At 42.3% G+C, this 11398-nt stretch overlaps 2 protein-coding genes across 3 annotated transcripts; one reads left to right on the forward strand and one right to left on the reverse strand.

Annotated features, from left to right (window-relative positions):
* Positions 1-117: 117 nt before the first annotated feature.
* TIMM8B (translocase of inner mitochondrial membrane 8 homolog B) lies at positions 118-1833 on the reverse strand. The gene is made up of 2 exons (XM_012470540.3): positions 1700-1833; positions 118-515 (listed from the first exon to the last, which is right to left on the reverse strand). The coding sequence occupies exons 1-2, from the start codon at positions 1826-1828 to the stop codon at positions 348-350; spliced, it is 297 nt and encodes a 98-aa protein (XP_012325963.1). The 5' UTR covers positions 1829-1833; the 3' UTR covers positions 118-347.
* Positions 1834-1939: 106 nt separating this feature from the next.
* Positions 1940-11006, forward strand: SDHD (succinate dehydrogenase complex subunit D). 2 transcript variants are annotated; one of them, XM_012470532.2, is made up of 4 exons: positions 1940-2044; positions 2936-3052; positions 4195-4339; positions 10046-11006. In XM_012470532.2, the coding sequence occupies exons 1-4, from the start codon at positions 1993-1995 to the stop codon at positions 10209-10211; spliced, it is 480 nt and encodes a 159-aa protein (XP_012325955.1). In that variant the 5' UTR covers positions 1940-1992; the 3' UTR covers positions 10212-11006. The 2 variants fall into 2 exon arrangements, with proteins under 2 accessions (XP_012325955.1, XP_012325956.1); XM_012470533.2 differs by lacking the exon at positions 4195-4339 and having other exon boundaries at positions 10046-10220.
* Positions 11007-11398: the final 392 nt, after the last annotated feature.

The following is an 11398-nucleotide window of genomic DNA, read 5'->3' on the forward strand; positions in this document are numbered from 1 at the left end:
GCTTAGGGTGGCTTTTCAAAACCTACAATCCCCCATTTGCACTACTGGCCATGGAACATTTATTTCTAGTGTTCCTGCCAATCAGAGATCTCTATATTCTAAAATGGGATTAAAAGAATAGTTGGAGAATTCACATTTATTGAATAACTGATGTGATATAGCCTGGAATTTCTGAATTCCAAATAAATAAATTTCACTCTGAACATTTCATCTTTTACTTTTTAGCACCAACAGACTTGATAACAGCCTGATGCTGATCTCACAATGGGCTGACAACCTTCCCCCACTGGCCCTTCAGTCTGCTTAATAACAAGTCCTTTGCTTCTGTCATTCTCCCGGGGGATGGCCTACTGCCCTCCTTTCTGTACAATCTGGGCAAACCGACTGGTGATGGCAAGAGTGGTGTCAATGAAGCGGTCTACACAGCTGGAGAGACAGTTTTCAGTGCGAGAATCTAGTCGATTCCCTGGCTTCTCCACACACTTATCCCAACATAGTTCCATGAAATGATGCACCTAAGAGGAAAGAAAATAACCATTGGGCTCTGCAGATAGGCCTAACTGTTTATTAACTTATTACTTTTTGACGCCTGACAAACTATTCTTTAAATCAACCACGGAGTCACTTTGAGCTCTTCTCTTTTTTCATTTCCTAAGTAGTCACCAATATTGATGTAGATCCTCATCCCTACAGATTGTACATTCTCAGATAGGACTAATAACCTTTTATATTCCCCAAAGCAGCTAGCACCAGTGTGAACAAACTAGGGAACCAATTCATTTCCCCAGACTATTGGATTCATCTCGTTCCAAACCTGTCCCCTAGAGAAGGTAATTCTTCCACTAACCTTCTGGGGTTATGGATCCACTCCCTCAAAAATGCACATACTGGCACAGAAATTACGTGCACTTTCATTAGAATGTTCAGGACCCAAAGATTTCTCGCCAGGGTTCTTGCTGCTTATCCTCCTCCCACCCTCCTCCTCCCACCCAAAAGGGAGAAAATAACCATTTTACCAAAAGCTTACTATTTGTGAGGCTGGGTACTAAGAAGTCAGTTCTCTCTAACGTCCTCAAGGATAGCTGTCATCACCTCCCATTTAAGAGGCGTGATTATGTAGTCCAAGGTCATGTAGCCAGCAAAGAGCCAGGCCAGGTTAAAACCATGCCCGAGGGGCTCCAAACCCTTGTTCTAAATTCATAGTCTACAGTGACTACTTCAGAGTCCGCCTTTCTCCAATAATGTTCTAGTGCTCCATCGTTTTCAAATACATCGTCGCATATGATCCTCACAATCCAGTGAGGCAGTGGGGTGACGGTGAAACCAAAACCCACAGTAGATGGGTATCTTTTCTATGGGCACGTGGCCTGCAAGGAGCAGAGGGAGGATGAGAACCCAGATCTTCCAAATGCCAGTCTAGTCATGTCGCCGGCTAACTAGGCTCCCGTACCCTTGCGTCGCCCAAATTTTCTTCCCTGCTCTACACCTCTTTTCTCCACGCTGTGCTTACATAGCCGGCACCCGAGCAATACCGGTCACCAGGGACAGGAGGGCCACGATTTGTCTTTTGTGAGAAGAGTGGGATGCAGCCGGGATCGAGAACCAGGTTGCTTCACTGAGCCGCCAGTGTACAGACCTCCGAGCGTGCCCAGGACCAGCATTTCACTTTCCTTTCCCTTCACCCTCCCCGTTCCCGCACCTGTGCGGTAAACTGCGCCTTCTGCTGTTCGGCAGCCACCAAGCGTTGCAATTCCGCTTCATCGGCTTCACCCAGCTCCGCCATCGTCCGCCTCAGGCCCCGCACCTTCCGACAACCGTGTTTGCGCATGCGCGACTGGAGTACACCGCCTCTTGACTTCCTGTTCACCCAGCCTCTCGACTTCCGGTTCGCCTAGCATTTTCCTCCTCCCTGTTTTCTTTCGTCGTCGTGGGCGGGAGTTGTCGCCTAATTGCTTCCGGGTTGGTGGATGACCTTGAGCCCTCCGGAACGAGATGGCGGTTCTCTGGAGACTGAGTGCTCTTTGCGGTGCCCAAGGAGGCCGAGGTGAGGGTTCTTCGCACCCTGAGGTGCTTAGCGCAGCTTCCAGCCAGGGAAGGGGATGGAGGTGAGGACTCATCTGCCAGGTGGGAGATCTCTTGAGGAGAAGAGAATCCCGAAATCCCAGCAATGACTGCTGTAGTCTAGGGGTCCAGATGTTTACCCTAACGTGTATTTCACTTGCTGTGAGCTGACGAGTTGACGGAATAATCAGAAAGCGCTCCCTCTGGAAGTTGCAGTGTGATGAGACTAATCCACATAGGAGTTCTGTTTTCTTCCCGTTCACTGTCCCTAGAATGCTCCCCTCTCGCTCCCACCCTGAATCGGGAAAGAAGGTTAGGATCTTGCGCATTTCCCCAGGAGTTGGTGTTTTTGTGTGTGGGAGTGGAGGGGGATCCGTTCGAAAATCATTTAACCTGGGCATTTGTGTTACCGCAGGCACTGTAGTAATGCTAGGATACAAATGTGAAGAAAACGTAGTTCCTGTCCTCAAAGAGCTTTCGTTCTGATGAGGAAAACATTGTCATAGTAGTCCAGGCAAGACGAGGTCCTGAACTAGGAAAGTAGCACAAAGAAGATTGTCTCAAGAAATGTTAAAGAGATATGCCAATAGGATTTGGCAAATGAATTTAGGGGAAAAGTCTCTCATGACTCCAGATTACTGAGTTAGGTTAAAGAATGCCTGAAATGTCATTAAATAAAGTAGGGAACATACAGATGTTCATTCCCTAGTCTAACTTCACAGTAACTCCAGTGAAATAGATGCTATCTTCATTTTACAAATGAGGTGTTATCCCCATATTTAGGGTTAAGTAGCTTGCCTGTGGTCATTTAGAAAGTTTGTCAGTCCTGTTAAAGGAGAGGTTCTTATTATCATCCTAATGACTCTTTCCTCAGCTCTGTTGCTGCGAACTTCAGTGGTCAGACCTGCTCATATTTCGGCATTTCTTCAGGACCAGCCTACCCCAGAATGGTGTGGAGTGCAGCACATTCACTTGTCACCGAGTCACCATTGTATGTTCTCTCCATCGCCGCTGCTTTCTGGGCTCTAGCCATCTTTACCTGGACTAATTGTCATGCTTTTAGCAGGACTTCCTAAATGTAGGGGAACTCTTGTGTCCAGTGCTGTCAAATGAAGACCCTGTTTACACACCTTTGGGCAGACAGTGCCATTATGGTTGAATGATGCCATTTATAATCATAGAGGACCTTCTAGCCTAAGTCTTTAAAAAAAATTTTTTTTTTTTTTGAGAGGAGTCTCACTCTGTCACCCAGGCTAGAGTGCAGTGGTGCGATCTCGGCTCACTGCAATCTCCACCTCCCACGTTCAAGCAGTTCTCCTGCCTCAGCCTCCTGAGTAGCTGGCATTACAGGTGCCCACCACCATGCTAATTTTTGTATTTTTAGAAGAGACGGCGTTTTACCATGGTGGCCAAGCTGGTCTTGAACTCAGCTGACCTCAGGTGATCCACCCACCTTGGCCTTCCAAAGTGCTAGGATTACAGGCATGAGCCACTGTTCCTGGCCCACTGACTCACTGACTTACATTCATAAGGTATCTGTCCACTTCACTGAACCAAGACTGGCTTACTTCTTTTTTTTTTGAGATGGAATCTCACTCTGTCACCCAGGCTGGAGTGCAGCAGCGTGATCTTGGCTCACTATAACCTCCGCCTCCTGGGTTCAAGCAATTCGCCTGCCTCAGCCTCCTGAGTAGCTGGGATTACAGGTGTGCGCCACCATACCTGGCTAATTTTTGTATTTTTAGTAGAGACAGGATTTCGCTATGTTGGTCAGGCTGGTCTCGAACTCCTGACCTCATGATCTGCCCACCTCGGCCTCCCAAAGTGCTAGGATTACAGGTGTGAGCCACCATGCCTAGCTGACTGGCTTAATTCTGTAGCAATATTTTATCCATCTTCTTGAATCTGTCTTCTAATCAATATGTAGGCATTAAGATACCCTTGTGCTAAAAGACTTCAAAAAACAGAGATAGCCTCTCTCTCAACTACTATTTTAATATTTTACTTTCTTTGTACTCAGAGTTATATTCTATATGTATACTGTCTGTCAGTTTGGGTTACTGCATGGATATGTTGAACATGAAAGATGTGTGTTTCCCATGTCGACTTTTATGAATCTGGTCCTTTTTGTAGCTGGTTCCAAGGCTGCATCTCTCCACTGGACTAGTGAGAGGGTTGTCAGTGTCTTGCTCCTGGGTCTGCTTCCGGCTGCTTATTTGAATCCTTGCTCTGCGATGGACTACTCTCTGGCTGCAACTCTCACTCTTCATGGTCACTGGCAAGTATAGCAATTTCAAGTACAGTTGTCTGCTTAGTTTGTTTGCTGTGAGCTTGTCCCATGTATTATATATGAGGGAGAAGTTGATTGAAATGCTCTAAATTTGTTGAAAGCTTTAAAATATATATAAAAAATTTATATGCCTGGAATTATATTCATCTGTCTATTCGGTGTCTTTCAATTCGATTTCCATATCAAATAGCATTTTGAATGTAGCCTGTCAAACTGAGTTTCTGATCTCCCTCAATCTGTTCCTCCTGTACTCTTGCCCATCTGAATTAATGACGTTTCCAGTTTTCTCTTCGTTCAAGTCTAAACCTGGTAAGCTCCAAACTTGGTCATTATCCTTGACTCTAGTAGTTGTCTCCTAACTGGTCCCCTTTGTGTCCATTCCCAACACAGTAGACCCAGTGATCCTGTTAAAATGGTAAGTTAGAACAAGACTTTCCCCTTCTCAAAACCCTTTTTTGTCTCTTTATGTTACTCAAAGTCAGAATTCTTAAGAGTGGTCTGCAGACTCTACATGATTGAGCCTACTGTTTCTTCCCTTATTTTTAGCCGCTCTCTTCCTTATTCACACTGGCTTCCTTGAGATTCCTTGAACATGCCAGGGACATTCCAAGTCTCAGGCCTTTCCTCTTACTGATTCTGCCTGAAACTCTTTTTCTAGTTATACACTTGGCTTGTTCCTTCATCTCCTTCAGGTCTTGAATGTCATTCTCTCAAAAAAGCCTTCCCTAACCACTTACTCAGAATTGCCTTCCCTAACCACTTATTCAAAATTGCAGTTTCTGTCCTGCCATTCCTTCTAATTTATACTACATCATCTGTTGATTATTTTGTATAGTAATCGCTTCCTTGCATTTTGTTTCATCACCTAAATGTATATCGCTAAATAGTATAGCCTTGCCTCTTAAAGAGATATATATGTGGGAGGGATATTTTGTTATTTTTACTGCGTTTGTTTGCTATTGTGTCTCTAGGGCCTAGAACTAGTCTCTAGTACCTGACACATAGCACTCAGTAAATACTTGCTGAATGAATGAATATCCAGCATGTGTTTATTTATTTATTTATTGAGACATGGGCTCCTTTGTTGCCTAGGCTGCAGTGCAGTGGCATGATCTTGGCTCACTGGAACCTCTACAATTCTCCTGCCTCAGCCTCCTGAATAGCTGAGACTACAGGCACATGCCACCACACCCGGCTAATTTTTGTATTTTTAGTAGAGACAGGGCTTCACCATGTTGTCCAGGCTGGTCTCAAATTCCTGACCTCAAGTAATCCACCCACTTCAACCTCCTAAAGTGCTGGGATTACAGCCTGAGCCACCACGTCTGGCCCAGCTTTTGTTTATTTTATCTGATATAGTTTGTATGACTTTCTACATTAATAAACCTTCTAAAAGGAAGGTAAATGACCAGTTGGGTTCCTTGAGTTATTGCTTTTAAGTTTTGCAGGCACAGTGTGTTGTCATTGGGGGGAGTAGGGAAGCGCTTTTGGATTGTTGAAACTGGAAGTACTTTGGAGAGCATCTTAACCAACTCTTTTATTTTACAAATGTGGAAACTACAACCCAGGGAGGTTAAGTGACTTGTCAGAATCATTTTCTAGCTAGTGTTAAATGTTTTGTTTTTTTTTTGAGATGGAGTCTCACTCTCGCCCAGGCTGGAGTGTAGTAGCGTGATCTTGGCTCACTGCCACCTCCGCCTCCTCGGTTCAAGCAATTCTCATGCCTCAGCTTCCTGAGTAGCTGGGATTACAGGCATACGCCAGCACACCTGGCTAATTTTTGTATTTTTAGTAGAGATGGGGTTTCACCATGTTGGCCAGGCTGGTCTTGGACTTGTGACCTCAAGTGATCCACCCACCTTGGCCTCCCAAAGTGCTGGGATTACAGATTACAGGTGTGAGCCACCGCACCCAGCCTAAAGGAGTTTTAATTACCTAGTTCTGTAGGACTGGTTAGGAAAATTAGTTTTTTTTTAATTGCATTTTAGGTTTTGGGGTACATTTGAAGAACATGCAAGATTGTTGCATAGGTACACATATGGCAATGTGGAGTTTTTTTTTTTCCCTTAACCACATAGACCTTTCCAAATAAAAGACTGTAGTTGCATATGAAATATTAGATCACAAGTACAGTGAGTAATATTTCTCTAACGTGATCCATCTTGAAGGAGCTGCCTGTAATTGTGCTCCTCTTCCTCAACACTCAGTGTTAATTGGGGTCCTATACCAACTTTATAACTTAGGTCATTCTTACAAAGGGCACCGAAGGTGTTCATCTTTCCAAATCTGGTTGTTTATTCTCTTTCCTTCATTTGCTTAAAGTCTCAGCAGCCTTCAACTCAATTAACAATTCTCCCCCTAAGTCATTTTTCTTTGGCTTTCCATATGCATAGAAGTCTCCTCTGCCAGATCTTTCTCCTCTTGTCTGACCTTGGGATGACAAAATCTCCAGGGCTGAGTCATGGCCTTCTTAATTTCTCCATCTTCTACCCTTTTTCTAGGTGAGCTCAGATTTGACCTGTTTTTCTGAGTTACAGACTTGTTTATCTAATTGTCTAAGTGACATCCACTTGGATGTCTGTTAGTTATCCCATATCTAACATTGGCCAAATCACTCTTTTTTTCCCCCCAAATCACCCTTGATTTCTCCTTTAAAACCCCCTTCTCAGTTAAAGCTGGGCTCAAGCTAAAATTTTTAGGAGTCATTCTAGATATTTCTTTTTGTTCTTACTCCGCATCTATTCCATCAGCTCTGTTAGTTCTTTCTTTAAAACATAATCTGAATCGGCTGGGAGCAGTGGCTCACACCTGTAATCCCAGCACTTTGGGAGGCCAGAGTGGGTAGATCACAAGGTCAGGAGTTCAAGACCAGCCTGGCCAATATGGTGAGACTTCGTCTCTACTAATAATACAAAAATTAGCCAGGTGTGGTGGCGCGTGCCTGTAGTCCCAGCTACTTGGGAGACTGAGGCAGAAGAATCGCTTGAATCCAGGAGATGGAGGTTGTAGTGAGCCAAGATCACGCTATTGCACTCCAGCCTGGGTGACAGAGGAAGACTCTGTTTCAAAAAGAAAGAAAGAAAAAATCTGAATCAGGGGTGGGGTGGGGGAAGACAAAGGAGAGCATTAGGACAAATACCTAATGCATGTAGAGCTTAACACATAGATGATGGGTTGATAGATGCAGCAAACCACAATGGCACTTCTATACCTTTGTAACAAACCTGCACGTTCAGCACATGTATCCCAGATGTTAAAGTAAAAGAAAAAAAAATAGACATTATTAAAAAAAAAAAAATACTATGAATTGTCACTTTACACCCTGTCACCAGCCTAGGTTAAGCCAACAGTCTCACCTAGGCTACTTCAGTTGCCTTCTAACTAGTTTCCTGTTTCAATTGTTGCTCTGGTCCCCCCTCCCCATACTGTTCATTCACCACACTACAGCCATAGTGACCTTTTTGAAATGTAAAATTATATTTCTCCAAAGTAGATATACAAATAGCCAATAAGCACGTGAGATATTGCTCAGCCTAATTTGTCATTAGAGAAATGCAAATCAAAACCACAGTGAGATACCACCTCATACCCCATTAGGATGGCTGTAATGAAAGATAGATGGTTAGAAGTGTTGCTGAGAACTTGGAGAAATTGGAACCCTTGTGGTTCTGTTGGGAATGTAAAATGTTTCATCACTTTGGAAAACATTCTGGCAGTTACAGTAAAGTTAACCTTAGAGTTACCATGCCATTTGGCGATCTGCTTTTAGGTGTATACCCAAGAGAATTGAAAACGTGTCCACACAAAAAACTTGTACAGGAATGATCATAGCATTTTTTTTTTTTGAGACAGAGTTTCACTCTTTTTTCCCAGGCTGGAGTGCAATGGCACAATCAAAGCTCACTGCAACCTCCGCCTCCCAGGCCCAAGTGACTCTCCTACCTCAGTCTCCTGAGTAGCTGGGATTATAGGTGTGTGCCACTACACCTGGCTAATTTTGTATTTTTAGCAGAGACGGGGTTTCACCATGTTGGCCAACCTCAGATGATCCTGCCTCAGCCTTCCAAAGCACTGGGATTACAGGCATGAGCCACCATGCCTGGCCCAGCAGCATTATTTATAATAACCAAAGAGTGGAAACAATCCAAATGTCTTTCAGTGTATGAATAGCTAAACAAATTATGGTGTATTCATGTAATAAAATATCATTCAGCCATTCAAAGGAATGCTCTATTGATATATGCTATGACATGGATGAACATTGAAAACATTATGCTAAGTTGACACAAAGGCCATATATTGTATGACTTCTTTTACATGAAATGTCCAGAATAGGCAAATCCATAGAGACAGAAAGTAAATTTGTAGTTAGGTAGTGGGGTAATAGATAGAGGGTTTCTTTTTGGGGTGATGAGAATGTTCTGGAATTAAATAATGATGATTGTACGACTCAATATACTAAAAACCACTGGATTATATACTAAAAAGGGTGAAATTTTTATGGTGTGTGACTTACATTTCAATAAAACTGTTATAAAAATAGCAAAATTAGGTCACACCTTACCTAGGGCACTCCCTGCTTAAAACCTATCAGTGGTTTCCTATTATATTTCATATAAAATTCAGATTCTGTATCATGACCTTCAAGATCCTATGCAACCAGCCTCTACCTTCCTCTGATCTCTGCTTTAGCATGTGCTCCAGCCATCTTACTATTCATTAGAGATGCCACTTTTGTTTGGAAGTTCTCACTCATTCACGTCTTCCTTTCTAAAATGTCTCTTCATAGTGCAGATATATTTACTTTTTCTTTCTCATTCACTAGTATATTTGTTCCATAAAGGCAGGGATGCTGTCTCACTATACCCCCAACATTTTTGACAGATTCTGGTGCATAGTAGCTACTTAATAAATTCTTTTTGAATCAACTAAAAATGCTGTAGGGTTTTAGTTATTTTTAGTTATTGAGGCGAGAGGATCACTTCCAGCCAAGAGTTCAAGACCAGCCTGGGCATCATAGTGAGACTGCATCTCTAAAGACATGAAAAACAGGCCAGGTGTGGCTCATGCCTGTAATCCCAGCACTTTGGGAGGCTGAGGTGGGCGGATCACCTGAGGTCAGGAGTTTGAGACCAGGCTGGCCACCATGGTGAAACCCCATCTCTACTAAAAATACAAAAATTAGCTGGGCATGGTGGCAGGTGCCTATAATCCCAGCTACTCAGGAGGCTGAGGCAGGAGAATTTCTTGAACCCAGGAGGCAGAGGTTGCAGTGAGCCAAGATCACGCCACTGCACTCTAGCCTGGACGACAGAGCAAGACTCTGTCTCAAAAAAAGAAAGAAAAAACAATTAGCTGGGCATGGAGGCATGTTCCCGTAGTCCCAGCTACTTGGGAGGCTGAGGCGAGTGGATTACTTGAGCTCAGGAGTTCGAGGCTGCAGTGTGGGCAACAGAGTAAGACCTTGTCTCTAAAAACAACAACAAAAAAAAGTCACTAGAAATCAACTGACTGAGAAAAAAAAAAGAAGGCTGTACAGAATCCCCTAAAGAAGCAAACAGTGCTGTGGAGTGGCAGAGGAAGACACTGCATTTGAACTTGACAGATTATTTTTTTTGTAGCCAAGTTATCTGTATAGTCTTCTAATTTCACTGTGGTTTTTCATTGATGTTGTGATGTTTTCTTTTTCTTTAGGGGCCTTGGACAAGTTGTTACTGACTATGTTCATGGGGATGCCTCGCAGAAAGCTGCCAAGGCAGGGCTTTTGGCACTTTCAGCTTTAACCTTTGCTGGGCTTTGCTATTTCAACTATCACGATGTGGGCATCTGCAAAGCTGTTGCCATGCTGTGGAAGCTCTGACCTTTTTGACTTCATACTTTGAAGAATTGATATATGCCTCTTTGCCTCTGCTTTGTCATGTCATTCAGCTCACAGTAAGGTAGAAATAACATAAGTCTATTGGTGGACAGGCTTCTTCTCTTAATCTTTGAGGAAAAGGTTTGAGAAGAATTATGTCTAAGAAATTGTGAGACTGAGTTCTGTATTCTGGTGAGTAAATAGGGTTGCCTCCCAGCTTCTCATAAGACTCACAGTATGACTAAACATGATATATGAGCTTTTGCCTTCTAATTTATCAATCTCTTAAAGAGAATCCAGCTTTATTACTATTAATATATGATCAAACTTCTTTTTTGCCTTGGAAATAATGGACAAAGGGAAATACCATTAATTCATGAATAAAAACTTTGCAGAAAATTAGACAGTGTTTAATTTTTGAAAACTTCCCTCTCTATTCAGTAGGTACCACCTACTGATGGATACATATACTAGGGAAATTTTAAAATTTGGAAATACTGGTATCTCATAAATTTCTAAATCCTAGGAAGAAAAGCTTGTAGTGCTTCTGAATATAGAGAAGTTCCATTTAAGGGCAAAGTTCCCCTTGTAGACATAGCAAAATATTACAAATTCTAAATTGAGACTTAATTCTCAAATGTGTTCTACTTGTTCTAAAACAGTCTGTCCACAAATATAAAACTATAAGTAATAAATTGTTATTTTCACACTATGGGAATCTCTAATGTGAAAATGTATTCTATGAAAATAATTTTTTAAAAAATAAAATATATAATAAAAATGTATTCTATGCTTTTATATATTAGCTGTCACTAGTTTTATTCATTAGAATTAGGTGTCTGTTGCATCTGCAGCATGAAAACAAAACTGAGTGTTTAAATTTCCTTCTGGGGCGTAGCAGTTAGGTAAATCAGACACAAAGTACTGGAAAACGAAAGGACGTACAAGTTATAGGCAGAAATAATACCAAGTATAAATAGTTTGGTATAAATAGAGTATAAGATTTAGTAGTCTGCATAAGAATTATGTCTAGATTACAGTGTTCTGTGAATACCAGCCTTTGGAATTCAAATTATATTCTATATGTATTTAGTCTGGTCTAAGAATTGAGTGTAAGGCATGATACTTTCTTCTAACAATATAGAGTAACTGGGACTTAGCACATTTCACTCACCAAGGACCTTACTGGG

The sequence above is a fragment of the Aotus nancymaae genome, unplaced genomic scaffold, assembly GCF_030222135.1.
Source record: "Aotus nancymaae isolate 86718 unplaced genomic scaffold, 86718_ANA_hifiasm-v0.15.2.pri h1tg000012l, whole genome shotgun sequence".
Taxonomy (NCBI): Eukaryota; Metazoa; Chordata; class Mammalia; order Primates; family Aotidae; genus Aotus; species Aotus nancymaae.

Coding starts and splice junctions, on each gene's coding strand:
- SDHD (XM_012470532.2), top strand. CDS start 1,993: ATGGCGGTTCTCTGGAGACTGAGTGCTCTTTGCGGTGCCCAAGGAGGC. Junction 2,045..2,935: donor CGGTGCCCAAGGAGGCCGAG/GTGAGGGTTCTT, acceptor CTCTTTCCTCAG/CTCTGTTGCTGCGAACTTCA. Junction 3,053..4,194: donor CTTGTCACCGAGTCACCATT/GTATGTTCTCTC, acceptor TCCTTTTTGTAG/CTGGTTCCAAGGCTGCATCT.
- TIMM8B (XM_012470540.3), bottom strand. CDS start 1,828: ATGCGCAAACACGGTTGTCGGAAGGTGCGGGGCCTGAGGCGGACGATG. Junction 516..1,699: donor AGGCGCAGTTTACCGCACAG/GTGCGGGAACGG, acceptor CTTTCCTCTTAG/GTGCATCATTTCATGGAACT.